We start from the raw sequence: 14,218 nt of genomic DNA on the forward strand, positions 1-14,218 counted from the left end.
TCAGACGTCATGGCGATAACATTGATTGGGACATTGCAGGACATGCGGTCACATTGCCTGCAGCGTTGATGAAGGGCCCGCTCGATAATCGTAGCCTCCTTAATGAAGTCAACCACAGTACTAGGAGGGTTGCGCAGTATCCCGGCAAAAAGCTGTTCCTTGACACCGTGCATGAGGTAACTCAACTTTTTATCTTCCGTCATGTGCGGGTTAGCTCGTTGAAAGAGACGAGTCATGTCCTCGGCAAACATTGCAACGGTTTCGTTGGGTTTTTGAACCCGTAGCTCCAATAACTGCTGCGCACGGTCGCTTCGATCGACATTGGTGAAGGTATCCACGAAGTTCTGTCGAAAGTGAGGCCAAGCTGAAAGATTGCCTTCTCTATTCTCATACCAAGTACGAGCACCGTCGTCAAGGTAGAAATAGGCGCGTGAAAGCTTTTCCTGTTCCGACCACTGATTTACCTTGGCAACACGCTCGTAGTGGTCAAGCCAGTCGTGAACGTCTTCATGGGCACCGCCACTAAAGCGATCATAAACGAGGGGTTGAAAGAGGGTCACCTGAGATGGGTGCGGCGGAAAGCTGCCTTGGGGCACCTGTTGCGGCCTTGCGTTGGCCATTGGTTGAGGTGTGCGGTGCCTAGCAGGTTCCGGCGAGTGAGTGAGCTCTGGCGCGACACATCGCAACCGTCGACTGGAGCGATGCACCGGTGTTTCTACAGGTGACAATACGTCTGGACTCGATGAGCGGCTCCCAGCGGGCGTGTGGAGCATCAGACAGAGTTGCGGCCCAGCCCCTCCACCAGTATCGCGGTACAACGCGAATAAAACACAGATACACCTTGGGACGACGAAAGCAGCGTGTCCTCAACAGCTGAGTCACAAGATCGTCTTCTTCGGCCTAGAGAGAAGCCAGAGGCCCACTACCTCGTGCCAACTAAACGCCCCATCATCGTTATCGTCCACATGTAGACACGCGTCAATATATACAATCGAGTTGAGGGAGGAGAACTTTGCTCATCCCTCGCGATAAAGTTGGTATGCCACTGGCAGTGAACACAGGATTTAGCGAAGCGCAATAACTAAATCAGTATTTTATTTTTTCTATCGGCATTTACACAAACCGTTGCTACTAAAACAGCAGCTACGTTTTCACCATGAGTAAAGCGCTTTCCGCAACCGTATACATAGGGCAGTAATAACACCTGGTGCTGTTATTGAAAAAAAAATGTAAGTGTAGCAAAGAACACTACATGCGCCCATTTAACACCTTTGTATAAATAATACGTTAGTAGCACAAGTGGCTTTATATGGCTTCGGTAGAAGATTTAATTTAGCGCACATCGCTGACGATCTCAATGAAAATAATCGGTGGTGACACTCTGAACTAAACCTTTCGTTTATCAAATGGCTTAAATTTTCTACATGACGGGCGTCAGCTTGCTCGGCTCCCTGAATTTCGAATGAGCGTCTGAAATTTGGGGTGATGCCTTCGGCTTCTAGGCAGCTTTCTCGAGCTTGATGAGCTCCAGGATTCCGTCCTGCATGGTCCTGACAGCGTCGTACTCGGTCAGGCCAAGACGGCGCTTGTTGGAGACGTCGTAGACGCCTCCCTCGCTCGCCGTGTGCTCTCCGCGGGTGCCTGGCAGAAGTACACGCATGCTCTGTGTAGCAGCAGGCTCAACATTCTAGCTATAACCACATTTTTACAACAAATGCTTAAACAGAGAAATCTTTCAGTTTAACTGAATGCAGGTTTTCGGGAAATACGACAGCAAAATCACGGCTTGAACATTGACACTGTTGTTAATATAGAATACAAGAAGATTATACGTCTGAAGTGGCTAACGGTAGGTGAAAAAAATGACACTTCTTTTTATGTGTCTTTTTACACGTTCACTTGATACTCTGCCTAGCACGACGAGGGTGGTGACGCGAGCTTGTTGGTTGGTCATACTGCTACGAATTGCGTGACGGACAAGAGGAAGAGTGGTATTCACACAGGTGCTGCTAACAACAATAAATTACGTCAGCCACCTCCCCACCGGTATACCTGATATGCACTAGAGAGTCAAGCGAACGCATTCAATAAAACAACAGCGAAATCACCATTGATATTGTATTGGACATGCCTTGAAGAGACACATAATCAGTACGAAAAGGCAACCTACAGAAAGACATTTAACACGCTTGTCTGCCCAGCACAATTTCCAAGTAAATGATAGGGACGCAATTTAGTAATCACTACTGTCCCCGCAGGAGCCTAACACACAGAAGAAGAAAGACTGATTACACACGTGGGACCTATTTGTCTTACATTTAGCCAGCGTCAGTGCATCTTATTTTTACTAGTTGAGGGCCTATAAGCTACCTCCACTTCCAGTATTTGTAAACTGCGCACTCTGCATGATTACAATGGCATAACAAAAGAAGGAAGCACTCGTCACGAGACTAACGTGCAGCGTTAGTTAATAAAAAATAAAACTCTTTCAAAAAGCTTACAGACGGCGAAATGTACGAGAAATCTAGAAAGAGTGATAATACAAGCGCATTGTTGTATTTGTCGTCTCCATTGGCGTCTCGTCAATTTTGCGTTATTGGAAACTTTCAATGAACACCTACTGGGCCCACATTCTATACTTCTCGGAAAACATTATTTTCCAGCTGTTTATATACGCAGATTTATGGTTCCTATGGCAGCGCTGTGCTACTTCGGGAGACATGAAGATAATTAATTTTGTATAGTATATTTATTGTTAGGTTTTAACTTCGCAAAATTACGATATCACTGTGAAAAACGCCATAGTGGAAGGCTCCAGAAATTTGAACCACTTGGGGCTCTATAACGTGAACCTAAATGTAAAAATGCGGGCCCCAAAAGCTGTTTTTATTGCGATAAGAATTACATAGACACTCTCGACTGGATTTTGCCGCTGGCGTAAACGTCGGCGTCATTCACAGAATATATATATACGTATCTATTATCAAAGTGCAAGAAAAAAAAATAATCCGGAAGAAGACTCCAGCACGCGGAATCGAACGACTGACCTATTGCTTGTAAAAGTGAGGCGTTAGCCACTGAACTCCGAAACAGCATTTCGTTCAAAGTTCAAACAGCAAGTTCTTTATGAAATCAATTACCGCTGGCGATGATCATCCCGAGGAACTAGCGTGTTTTCATCGAGGTGGCGCAACGAGCGCGTGTCACCAGATCGTCACGACGCGGTGGCGCACGCTCTAATTTCGCGTACTTTGCTTCGTGGTGAGGGGATTGGAACGTTCAGATCTGCTTGTCATTCTTTGCGTGTCCTTCCAATTTGTTGATATCTCGTTCATTGCTTGACCTTTGCGGCAAAGTTGTCACTTTTTTTGTAACTTCCTACATAATGCGAATGCATTAAAAACTGAACCACTTGTTCATCGCTCTAGAGAGTTTCATAATTTGTTTGAGAATTATGTTATTGTGTGCATCTTAATAATACGTTTTTGCTCTGGAGTATTTCGCCCCATAGAGTTGCTATTGAGGTTGAGCTGCATAAAGCTTGTTCTTTTACATTTTTTTACTGGGCTAATGATTTCACGAAGCAGTTCATGAATTTGCCCTCGGCATTAGTTCACATTCAGCCCATAAGAAACAAAAAGAGCCCTGAAGGCGGTGTCAAGGTAAATAGGCACCAGTTCTTATTGGTTTGAAGAAGTTGGCTGGAAGTGATATTTGTGACAAACTTATTCTACTTTCCTTTGCAGCCTAGTCGTACATTTTGGGAGGTATAGCTGCTCACACATTTTAAATTTAGTACAGGTGGCGCTATCTTTGAAGGATTAACTTGGTTAGCGATTTTAAAGGCTGCCGCTCGTAAACGTTTTATGCAAAACAAAAGCGTAGTTAGTTAAGCACATACTATACCTACCTGAGCGTGGATAACTTTATGCGACTTGAGGTAAGGAGCCTTCAACGCTCATGAGTATGCAGTGCCGAGTACTAAGTATTTGTTAGCGATAGTGCAGCGAAAATGTGTATGAAGACTTAGTAGCAACATACTTGTTTTTATATCTTTGCGTAAACAGCACACACAGACTGTTGCTTTGAAAAAAAAAGATAACGTGATGAAAACTTGTCGATGTTGCAATCGTACACGGTGTGTGTCATGGTGTAAGATACAGACTCTTCTTTAGGTGGAGACACTCGCGAGACGCGATCGACCAGATAAAGTAACAGCGATGCGTGACCGCCGGCCCGCTGCCGGTAGCACGGACCTATGAGCGAGTAGAAGCAAGTTCAAGGGAGAAAAAGGCAGTGCTATAACAACCAGTCTTTCGCGGGAAATTTGAATTAAATGGCACAATAGCGTTGTTCCTGCCGAAGAGTGAAAATTGATTACTGCGGTCAGCAAGCATGACGGGTCTTGAGTCACATGGAGAGGATGCTCTATACATGCCTCTCTCTAGAACGCATGCCAATATTTGAAGTGGTTCTCGCACGTCCTTTGAAGTAAGGTACTGCTTGAGGCGTAACAGATAGTCTCATACCTAACACGGTTTCTAAAATTTCGTACGAAGTAGTTCTTTGTTTAAATGCGCTAGTATTCGTGCACTTGCTGATAGCAGGTTGGTCACTCGTATCGGCAAGCTGGATCCTCGAAACGCGTAAACGGCATTGCGGGACGCACATGCTTTGTTGCTTTGTTTTGTTCGAGAGGAGCTTGAACAAAGCCGCTTAATTTCTCGTAAAAAGAGAAGTAGCCACTTATATACCTTGACCAATTTGTTGGCGTGCATTACACAGATACCGTTCGGCGTAGCGCCAAATTTCATTTTCGCGGCTCTAATAACTACATGGTGAAAAGCTCACGACCGGCAGATTACCCCTCAAGAGAGATGTTTATGGGGGATCCTGCGCGCATCGGCTCGCTGATTTCACCAGACCTTTTTACTTAGCACAATATGAGGATTACAGAATTTTTCTCGCATAGAACAATTGGCGGACCTTTTTAGGAATGCCGCTGGAAACTAGCTCACAAAAAGCAACGATTGCCCAACGTAATACATTAAAGAAAAAAGCTCGCTACGCCTATAACAGAAAAAAAACACTACTTTTTGAAACGTATCATTGTGTTGCATGAACATAAAATGAATACTCGTGCAGCGAAAATTACATTTACGACGAATCATCTAATCTGTGAAGTGTTTGCTGCAGATTGCAACCTTTGTGCTGAGTGGACGGTCCTTCCTGGGAAGCACTCCAGTTCATGCTTACGACTAATGAAGCACTTTCTTCCCATATTCACTCACTGTATGAACGTCTTATTTCAGCACATTTCATTCATGGTTGCATGCGCAGCTCATCAGAAGTTCATTTCGCAAATGGGACTGATGAAATACCACTACTTACTTCATGAAACGCGCCAAAAGCATGGTATAGAAGCGACCGAATGACTTGTTTCAAATGCGAAGCATTTCTTGGCGAACTTCTGTGACTGCAAGCGCATCTATCTATCTATCTATCTATCTATCTATCTATCTATCTATCTATCTATCTATCTATCTATCTATCTATCTATCTATCTATCTATCTATCTATCTATCTATCTATCTATCTATCTATCTATCTATCTATCTATCTATCTATCTATCTATCTATCTATCTATCTATCTATCTATCTATCTATCTATCTATCTATCTATCTATCTATCTATCTATCTATCTATCTATCTATCTATCTATCTATCTATCTATCTATCTATCTATCTATCTATCTATCTATCTATCTATCTATCTATCTATCTATCTATCTATCTATCTATCTATCTATCTATCTATCTATCTATCTATCTATCTATCTATCTATCTATCTATCTATCTATCTATCTATCTATCTATCTATCTATCTATCTATCTATCTATCTATCTATCTATCTATCTATCTATCTATCTATCTATCTATCTATCTATCTATCTATCTATCTATCTATCTATCTATCTATCTATCTATGGCCACGTTCCATTTCCCAAGTTTTTGTTATCGTCCCAAAACACCACACGATTCTCAGCGCAAACCGCGGCTGCAGTTTTCGAGAAGGTTCCGGATTGTAGTAGATCATTTCGATAAGATCACGCCCACCGTGAGAACGGTACAGATTGTTCTGGAACCTACGCCACCGCCAGCGATAACGCTAGAACATTCGACGGCAAGAGTATAACTGCCGACGCGCTTCGCCGCTTGTGAGTTGTTGATCGAAGGCCGACGCTCCGTTCGCCGCTATCAGTCCGAAACTGCTATCTGTGCGAGACTGCTGCTGTAATTGGACTTTCCGTTTACCGGGCACAGGTTCGTCCAAATAAACAGTTAAATCCCAACACGAAGTCTCCTGTCTTCTGCCACGTCACGACCCCGTGACATCTGGTAGAGGTGCTGCTTCGTTCATGTACCGGACGCCCCCGTCAAGCCGTGAACCCAGCCCACGTCGCGGAGAAGACACCAACGCCAACCAAGAGCAGCGAACAAGCCGCCGACAGCAAGGTCTACCACCGGAGTACGGGCTTCTACAAGACAAGGCGCGGAAGACCAAGGCCATGACCGCGACTGCAGCGACAATGACAACCGCAGCGTCCCAGCCCACGATGGTCATGCATCAACCCAGAGAACCACCAATTTTCCATGGGTCATCGTTCGAAGACCCGGAGTCCTGGCTAGAAACATACGACCATGTGGCCGCCCTCAACCACTGGGACCATGACGAAAAGCTGCGTCGTGTGTTCTTCTATTTGGAAGACACCACAAGGACATGGCTCGAAAATCGGGAGTCCACGCTCCGAACGTGGGATGTTTACTGCGGTGCATTCCTGCAAGCGTTCGCGAGCGTCGCTCACAAAGAGAGGGCCGCTGCTTTATTAGAGACCCGGTACACTACCGAATGAAAATGTCGCCATTTTCACAGAAGAAATGACCCGACTATTTCGTCACGCTGACCCAGACATGCCTGAGCAGAAAAAAGTTCGTTTCCTCATGCGAGGGGTCAAACAGGAGCTCTTCGCGAGACTGATGAGAAACCCACCGAAAACCGTCCAAGAATTTGTAGCCTAAGCAACCACTATCGAAAAGACCCTGGTCATGCGCACCAGACAGTATAATCGTCGCCTGACTGCAGACTGCGCTGCTGCTCAAGCCAGTAACTCCGGAGACCTGCGTGAAATGATCTGAGCGATCGTGCGGGAAGAGCTGCGCAAGCTTTAGCTTTCGGCGCAGCCTCAAGTGGATTCAATCGCCGACATTGTGCGAGAAGAAGTTCGGCAATCGCTTCGAATTCCCCACGCACCGCTGCCCGAGCCGGAAGCTATGAGCTACGCCGCTGCACTGCGCCACAACGCTCCTCCCCGTCTACGCCAAAACGCCGCCCCATCGCACTTACGTCGACAGACGTCACCGCCGCCACCACCCCTATCGACGTCATACCGTTCGCCAGCGGCCCAGCGCAGTGCACCGAGAAAGACTGCCGTCTGGCGCACCCCTGACCATCGCCCGCTCTGCTACCACTGCGGCGAGGCCGAACACACATACCGCCGTTGCCAGTACCGACAGATGGGACTGCGTGGCTTCGCCGTCAATGCACCACGTCCACAGCCAGGAGAACGACCACGTGACATCACCGACTACCTGACAGAAACTCAGTGGAAACCACGAAGCCCTTAGCGTTCGCCGTCGCCCAGCCGCCGCACGTCACCGCACCACCGGCAGTACTCTGGCCCAACGCGGGGCCGGTCTCCTAGCCCGTATCCGGGAAACTAAGGGCAGCAACCGGTGGAGGTGCGGTTGCTGTGCGATAAACTACCGAAGATCCTCCGACGACGACGACGCCGCGACGGAGCTTTCCGAACGCAACGCCAACCAGGCAAAGCCCTGATGGGGAAAGCTCACTTACCGAAGGTGGCCTGACGACGCAATATGGAAGCAGCGGAACAAGCCGACGCAGCCGTGACCCGACGCCACGCCCTAACTGTAATGCGAGACAGCGAACTAGCGACCTCAACGTTCGTATCGACGGCCACAGTGTGACCGCTCTCGTCGATACTGGAGGCGACTATTCTGTCATCAGTGGGTCGTTCGCCGCGAAGTTAAAAAAAGTTAGGACAGCTTGGAAAGGCCCTGAAATCCGCAGAGCCGGAAGTCATCTCGTAACGCCTGCAGAAATCTGCACAGCGAGAGTCACCATTAACGGCCGTATTTATCCTACAGACTTCGTAGTCCTAGAGCGTTGCTCGAGAGATGTCATCCTTGGCATGGACTTCTTATGCCTCCGTGGTGCTGTCATCAACTTAAAAACAAAGTCGATAACGTTATCCACAGAAGAAGCACTACCGCCGCGCACGCCGTCAGGACACCATGCCTTGAATGTGCTGGAATAACAAGTCACCATTCCGCCTTGCTCAAGCGTCATTATTTCAGTCGGCGCTCCTAAATCACCTGACTTGGCGTCGTTGAAGGCAGTCAGCATCTGTTGGTCACCCGAAATATTTGCGTCGCAAGAGGAATTTCAGAGCTGCGGAGAGGCAAAGCAACGGTTATGCTCACGAATTTCAGCAATGAGTACAAACATGTGAACAAAGGAACAACGGTCGCATACATCGAAGAAATTGTCGAAGCCACCAGTGCTTTCGCCCTCGCCGATTCTGCGGAACCTGCTCAGAGGAACCAAGCCCCTCCCATAGCTTTCAACGTCAATCCCAGACTTCCGAACGATAAGCAAGAACAGCTCAAGGCCCTGCTCCTGCAATACGAAGATTGCTTTTCGTCGTCATCGAAAATTCGGCAGACCCCAATCACGAAACATCGCATCATAACCGAAGAAAATGCCAGACCACTCCATCAGAGTCCGTACAGGGTTTCGACGCGAGAACGTGAGGCCATGAAAAGACAAATTGATGAAATGCTGCGGGATGACATTATTCAGCCGTCCAAGAGTCCACGGGCATCCCCCGTGGTGTTAGTGAAGAAAAAGGATGGGACCCTACGTTTCTGCGTCGATTATCGCCGCCTGAACAAAATCACAACAAAGAACGTGTATCCTCTCCCACGAATAGACGACACACTTGATCGGCTTCATAACGCCAAAGTACTTTTCGCCAATGGACCTCAAGACTGGCTATTGGCAAATCGAAGTCGACGAAAGAGACCGAGAGAAGACGGCGTTTGTAACACCGGATGGCCTCTTCGAGTTTAAGGTGATGCCCTTCGGCCTTTGCTCAGCGCCTGCAACTTTTCAACGCGTTATGGATACAGTACTGGCAGAATTGAAGTGGCAGACTTGCCTTGTGTACTTGGACGACGTCGTCGTGTTTTCCTCGAGTTTCGACAAGCATCTTCGGCGCCTTGAAGCTGTACTTCAAGCCATCAAGACTTCTGGACTCACACTGAAGCCAGAAAAGTGCAGATTTGCGTATGAGGAGCTCTTGTTTCTAGGGCACGTCATCAGCAAGTCTGGAGTTCGTCCCGATCCACGGAAAACAGCCGCTATCGCCGAACTTCCCGCCGCCCACTCACAAGAAAGCCGTACGCCGATTTTTGGGCCTGCGCGCCTATTATAGGCGGTTCGTGAAAAACTTCGTCCGCATCGCCGATCCTCTCACTAACCTTACCAAGGCCGACGTGGAGTTCAAGTGGGAAACGCCACAGGAACACGCTTTCTAGGAGCTTAAACATCGCCTCCAGACGCCTCCGTTACTTGCCCATTTCGACGAATTCGCCGAGACAGAAATACATACTGACGCAAGCAGCGTAGGTCTTGGCGCCGTTCTTGTGCAGAGGGCTGACGGACTTGAAAGGGTTATTAGTTACGCCAGCCGATCGCCATCCAAAGCAGAAGCAAATTATTCCACAACAGAAAAGGAGTGCCTCGCCATCATCTGGGCGACGTTGAAGTTTCACCCCTACCTCTACGGCATGCCCTTCAAAGTTGTGAGCGACCACCACGCCTTGTGTTGGCTAGCCACCGTGAAGGACCCTTCAGGTCGCCTCGCACGATGGAGCCTGAGACTTCATGAATAGGACATTACTGTCTATTACAAGTCCGGCAAAAAACACTCCGACGCCGACTGTCTCTCTCGTGTGCCTGTCGACCAACCACTACCCGACGACCCGGATGACGACTACTTCTTGGGAACGATAACTACCGACGGCTTCGCTGAACGACAGCGGGCCGACCCGGAACTTAAGGCCCTAATAGAATACCTCGAAGGCAGGACCGCCGAAGTCCCGAAGGTATTCAAGCGCGCACTTGCGTCGTTCTTTCTACGAAACGGTCTTCTACAAAAGAAAAACGTTTCATCGCTTCGAGCTAAGTACCTCCTTGTGGTGCCTTCAGCTCTGCGACCAGAACTCCTGCACGCCCTGCACGACATTCCGACGGCAGGGCACCTTGGTGTTTCTCGTACGCTCGTGAGGATACAAGAAAGGTACTACTGGCCATATCTTACCACCGACGTCACTCGTTATGTGAGGACATGACGGGACTGTCAGAGACGCATGACACCCCGACAAGGCCAGCGGAACTTCTGCCGCCAATTGATCTACCTTGCCGACCTTTCCAGCAGATTGGTATGGACCTACTGGGGCCGTTTCCGACGTCGGCTTTCGGAAACAAGTGGATCGTGGTAGCTACCGACTACCTCACCCGCTACGCCGAGACAAAAGCCCTGCCAAAAGGCAGTGCAGCCAAGGTAGCTAAGTTCTTCGTCAAATATATCGTCCTACGTCACGGCGCCCCGGAGGTCCTTATCACCGACACAGGAACGGCATTCACTGCCGACTCAACTCAAGCGATCTTGGCATACAGCCAAACAAACCACCGCCGGACGACAGCGTACCACCCAAAGACCAACGGCCTCACCGAGCGGCTTAACAAGACGATCGCCGACATGCTGTCAATGTACGTCGATGTCGAAGACAAGACGTGGGACGCTATTCTTCCGTGTGTGACTTTCACATACAAAACCGCGGTGCAGGAGACGACGCAGATATCTCCATACAAATTGGTCTATGGAAGGAGCCCGGCAACGACGCTCGATGCCATGTTACCCAACGTCACCGACGAAGAGAACCTCGATGTGAGCGAGTACCTTCGAGGCGCCGAAGAAGCCTGACAGCTTGCGCGTCTCCATATCAATAATCAACAGACGACCGACAGCCACCGTTACAACCTTCGACGACGCTTCGTTAAATACCAGCCCGGTAAACGTGTTTGGGTGTGGACGCCGATATGCCGACGTGGACTAAGTGAAAAGCTTCTGCGACGGTACTTCGGACCGTACAGGATGGTTCGACGTCTCGGCCCACTTGATTACAAGGTTGTCCCCGACGGCATCGCGAACTCTCAACGACGCCGATCACGACCTGAAGTCGTCCATGTCGCGCGCCTCAAGCCGTTTCATGCGCGTTAACAATCTGAAACAGTATTTTTTGTATTATTGTTGTATTGTAATTTATTCATTGTACTTTCTTGCATTATTATTGTACCTTCATCTTTAGTTAAAGCATCGGGACGATGCCTTTTTTCAGAGGGGGGCAATGCCACGTTCCATTTCCCAAGTTTTTGTTATCGTCCCAAAACACCACACGATTCTCAGTGCAAACCACGCATGCAGTTTTCGAGAAGGTTCCGGACTGTAGTAGATCATTTCCATAAGATCACGCCCACGGTGCGAACGGTGCAGATTGTTCTGGAACCTACGCCACCGCCAGCGATAACGCTAGAACATTCGACGGCAAGAGTATCAATTCCGACGCACTTCGCCGCTTGTGAGTTGTTGATCGAAGGCCGACGCTCCATTCGCCGCTATCAGTCCGAGACTGCTATCTGTGCGAGACTGCTGCTGTAATTGGACTTTCCGTTTACCGGGCACAGGTTCGCCCAAATAAACAGTTAAATCCTAACACAAAGTCTCCCGTCTTCGGCCACGTCACGACCCCGTGAGAATATCTATCTATCTATCTATCTATCTATCTATCTATCTATCTATCTATCTATCTATCTATCTATCTATCTATCTATCTATCTATCTATCTATCTATCTATCTATCTATCTATCTATCTATCTATCTATCTATCTATCTATCTATCTATCTATCTATCTATCTATCTATCTATCTATCTATGACCTTCAACTCTCCTGGCCGTTTCGAGAATGGTATCAATACCAAATTTGGTATGGCACAACATGACTGTATGAAGAGCATATTTGACTAGTCATAACACGAAAACCATGACCTGTATGTCATGAATGTAATGATTTACATTTCATTGTCCTGCAGCTCTTGCGGTGGTTTCGTTCAAATGGCATGTTGAAAAACAGGTGTGGTATGACATGATTGCAGGCCGAACGCAAGTGACCGACCTTAACATGAAAATCATGGCATGCGTGTCATTAACAGTATGACTACAAGCCACGCTCATGGCGCGCTTGCAGCCATTTCACTCGCGTCGCATATACCAAATTTGGTATTACGGTACGTGAATGAATGACAAAGATATGTGGTTGGTGCAAACATTATACTGGTTGGTGCAAACGCAAACATGATCCATCCATTCATTCATTTATGCATCCATCCATCCGTTCATCCGTTCATCCGTCCGTCCGTCCGTATGTCCGTCCGTCTGTCCGTCCGTCCGTCTATCTATCTATCTATCTATCTATCTATCTATCTATCTATCTATCTATCTATCTATCTATCTATCTATCTATCTATCTATCTATCTATCTATCTATCTATCTATCTATCTATCTATCTATCTATCTATCTATCTATCTATCTATCGCTTAACATGTACCAAATTCTGTATTACCACCCGTATAGTCAAATGACACGTTGAGACATGATGGTCATGACATGCGTGTTATGTAACAACATGACTACGTCCTACATTCATGATGCGCTCGCGGCTATTTCGCTACTTTCACATATGCCAAAATTTGGTATTATGTAACGTGTATGGATGACGATGGTATGTGACGGGTGCAAGCATAATAATCATGAGATGCGTGTCGTGTAAAAACATTATTACACACCACACTGAAGGTATATGGGCCCTTTGCAACGCGCTCACCGCCGTTGCGCTAATTTACGCCAATTCACTTCGACATGAGTCGGCGCACACGCGCACCGGCGTTTGTTTTATCACGTCATGCCGATTATGCCACGCCAAGCGCCGATATCCCCCTAGTAGAGATCAGTGGATCTCCCCACTGACCTTCATTGTGAATCTGTATGCCATATACTCGCAGGCGCGAGCCGCGCTGCGTTGCATTTACGCATGCACGTTTGAGCGCACACGGCGATATTCCTTCACGAAGAGAGGCAGTCGCGGTGCTGTCTAAGTAACGCCGTCGGCGTGAAATGCAGCATGTCTCATTCCGCGCCGGTTGCCACCAGAACGTGCCGACGAACGCTGGTCGCGCCAGTCGCGCCTGGTGTCACACTATAGAGTGCTCGCATTCAGCTAGCGTGGCATCACTGCGCCCAGCCGGCGCGTGCGTCAAGGATGCGTCGGAGTATATTGGGCTCTTTATGACGCGCTCACCGCTGTTTCGCTAGCTTCACATGTACCAAATTTGGTATTACGGAAAGGGAATAAACGACGAAGGTAAATTACACATCCAAACCTGACAATCGTAATATGTGTTTCATGTAAAACATGACTACATGCTACGCTCATACCGTTCTCGCGGCTGTTTCACAAGTTCCACATATACAAAATTTGGTATTACATGACGTAAATGTACAATGAATGTAAATGACGTGTCCAAATATGATGATCATGATATGAATTTCATGCAAAACATGACTACATGACTCTTAGCATGCTGGCGGCCGTTTCGCTAGCTTTATATGTACTAAAGTTGGTATCAGTAGACGTTGTTTGATGACGAAGGTAAATGAAACGTCCAAACTTGATAATCATGACGTGGTAGTCATGTACTGTATAATTTACCTCCACCTTTTAACACTGTGCTGATTTTAAAGTTACGTATCACGCTTCTATCATTCGTGCACTGTACGTGGGATCTTCTATTTTTTTTTCGCGAGTCAAAACCGCCATGCTTTCAGAACGCCAGCGTTGCCACCAGCCTCTCCTAGTGGTACAGTAATGGCGCGGGATTCATTTTTCCATTTTCAAGTTGCGCTGGCTTGCCAATAAATGCGATGCCGGCAGTGATCCGACGGATG

General features: G+C 47.6%; 1 protein-coding gene across 2 annotated transcripts in view; it reads right to left on the reverse strand.

Annotated features, from left to right (window-relative positions):
- Positions 1 to 1,072: 1,072 nt before the first annotated feature.
- Positions 1,073 to 14,218, reverse strand: part of LOC119169872 (arginine kinase-like) — a 169,161-nt gene continuing 156,015 nt past the window's right edge. For both annotated transcript variants that reach the window (XM_075886510.1, XM_075886511.1), the window contains one exon: positions 1,073 to 1,641. In XM_075886510.1, the coding sequence (XP_075742625.1) occupies positions 1,499 to 1,641 (143 nt within the window). In that variant the 3' untranslated portion in view covers positions 1,073 to 1,498. The remainder of the gene's footprint in view (positions 1,642 to 14,218) is intronic.

The sequence above is a fragment of the Rhipicephalus microplus genome, chromosome 2 (assembly GCF_043290135.1).
Source record: "Rhipicephalus microplus isolate Deutch F79 chromosome 2, USDA_Rmic, whole genome shotgun sequence".
Classification (NCBI taxonomy): domain Eukaryota; kingdom Metazoa; phylum Arthropoda; class Arachnida; order Ixodida; family Ixodidae; genus Rhipicephalus; species Rhipicephalus microplus.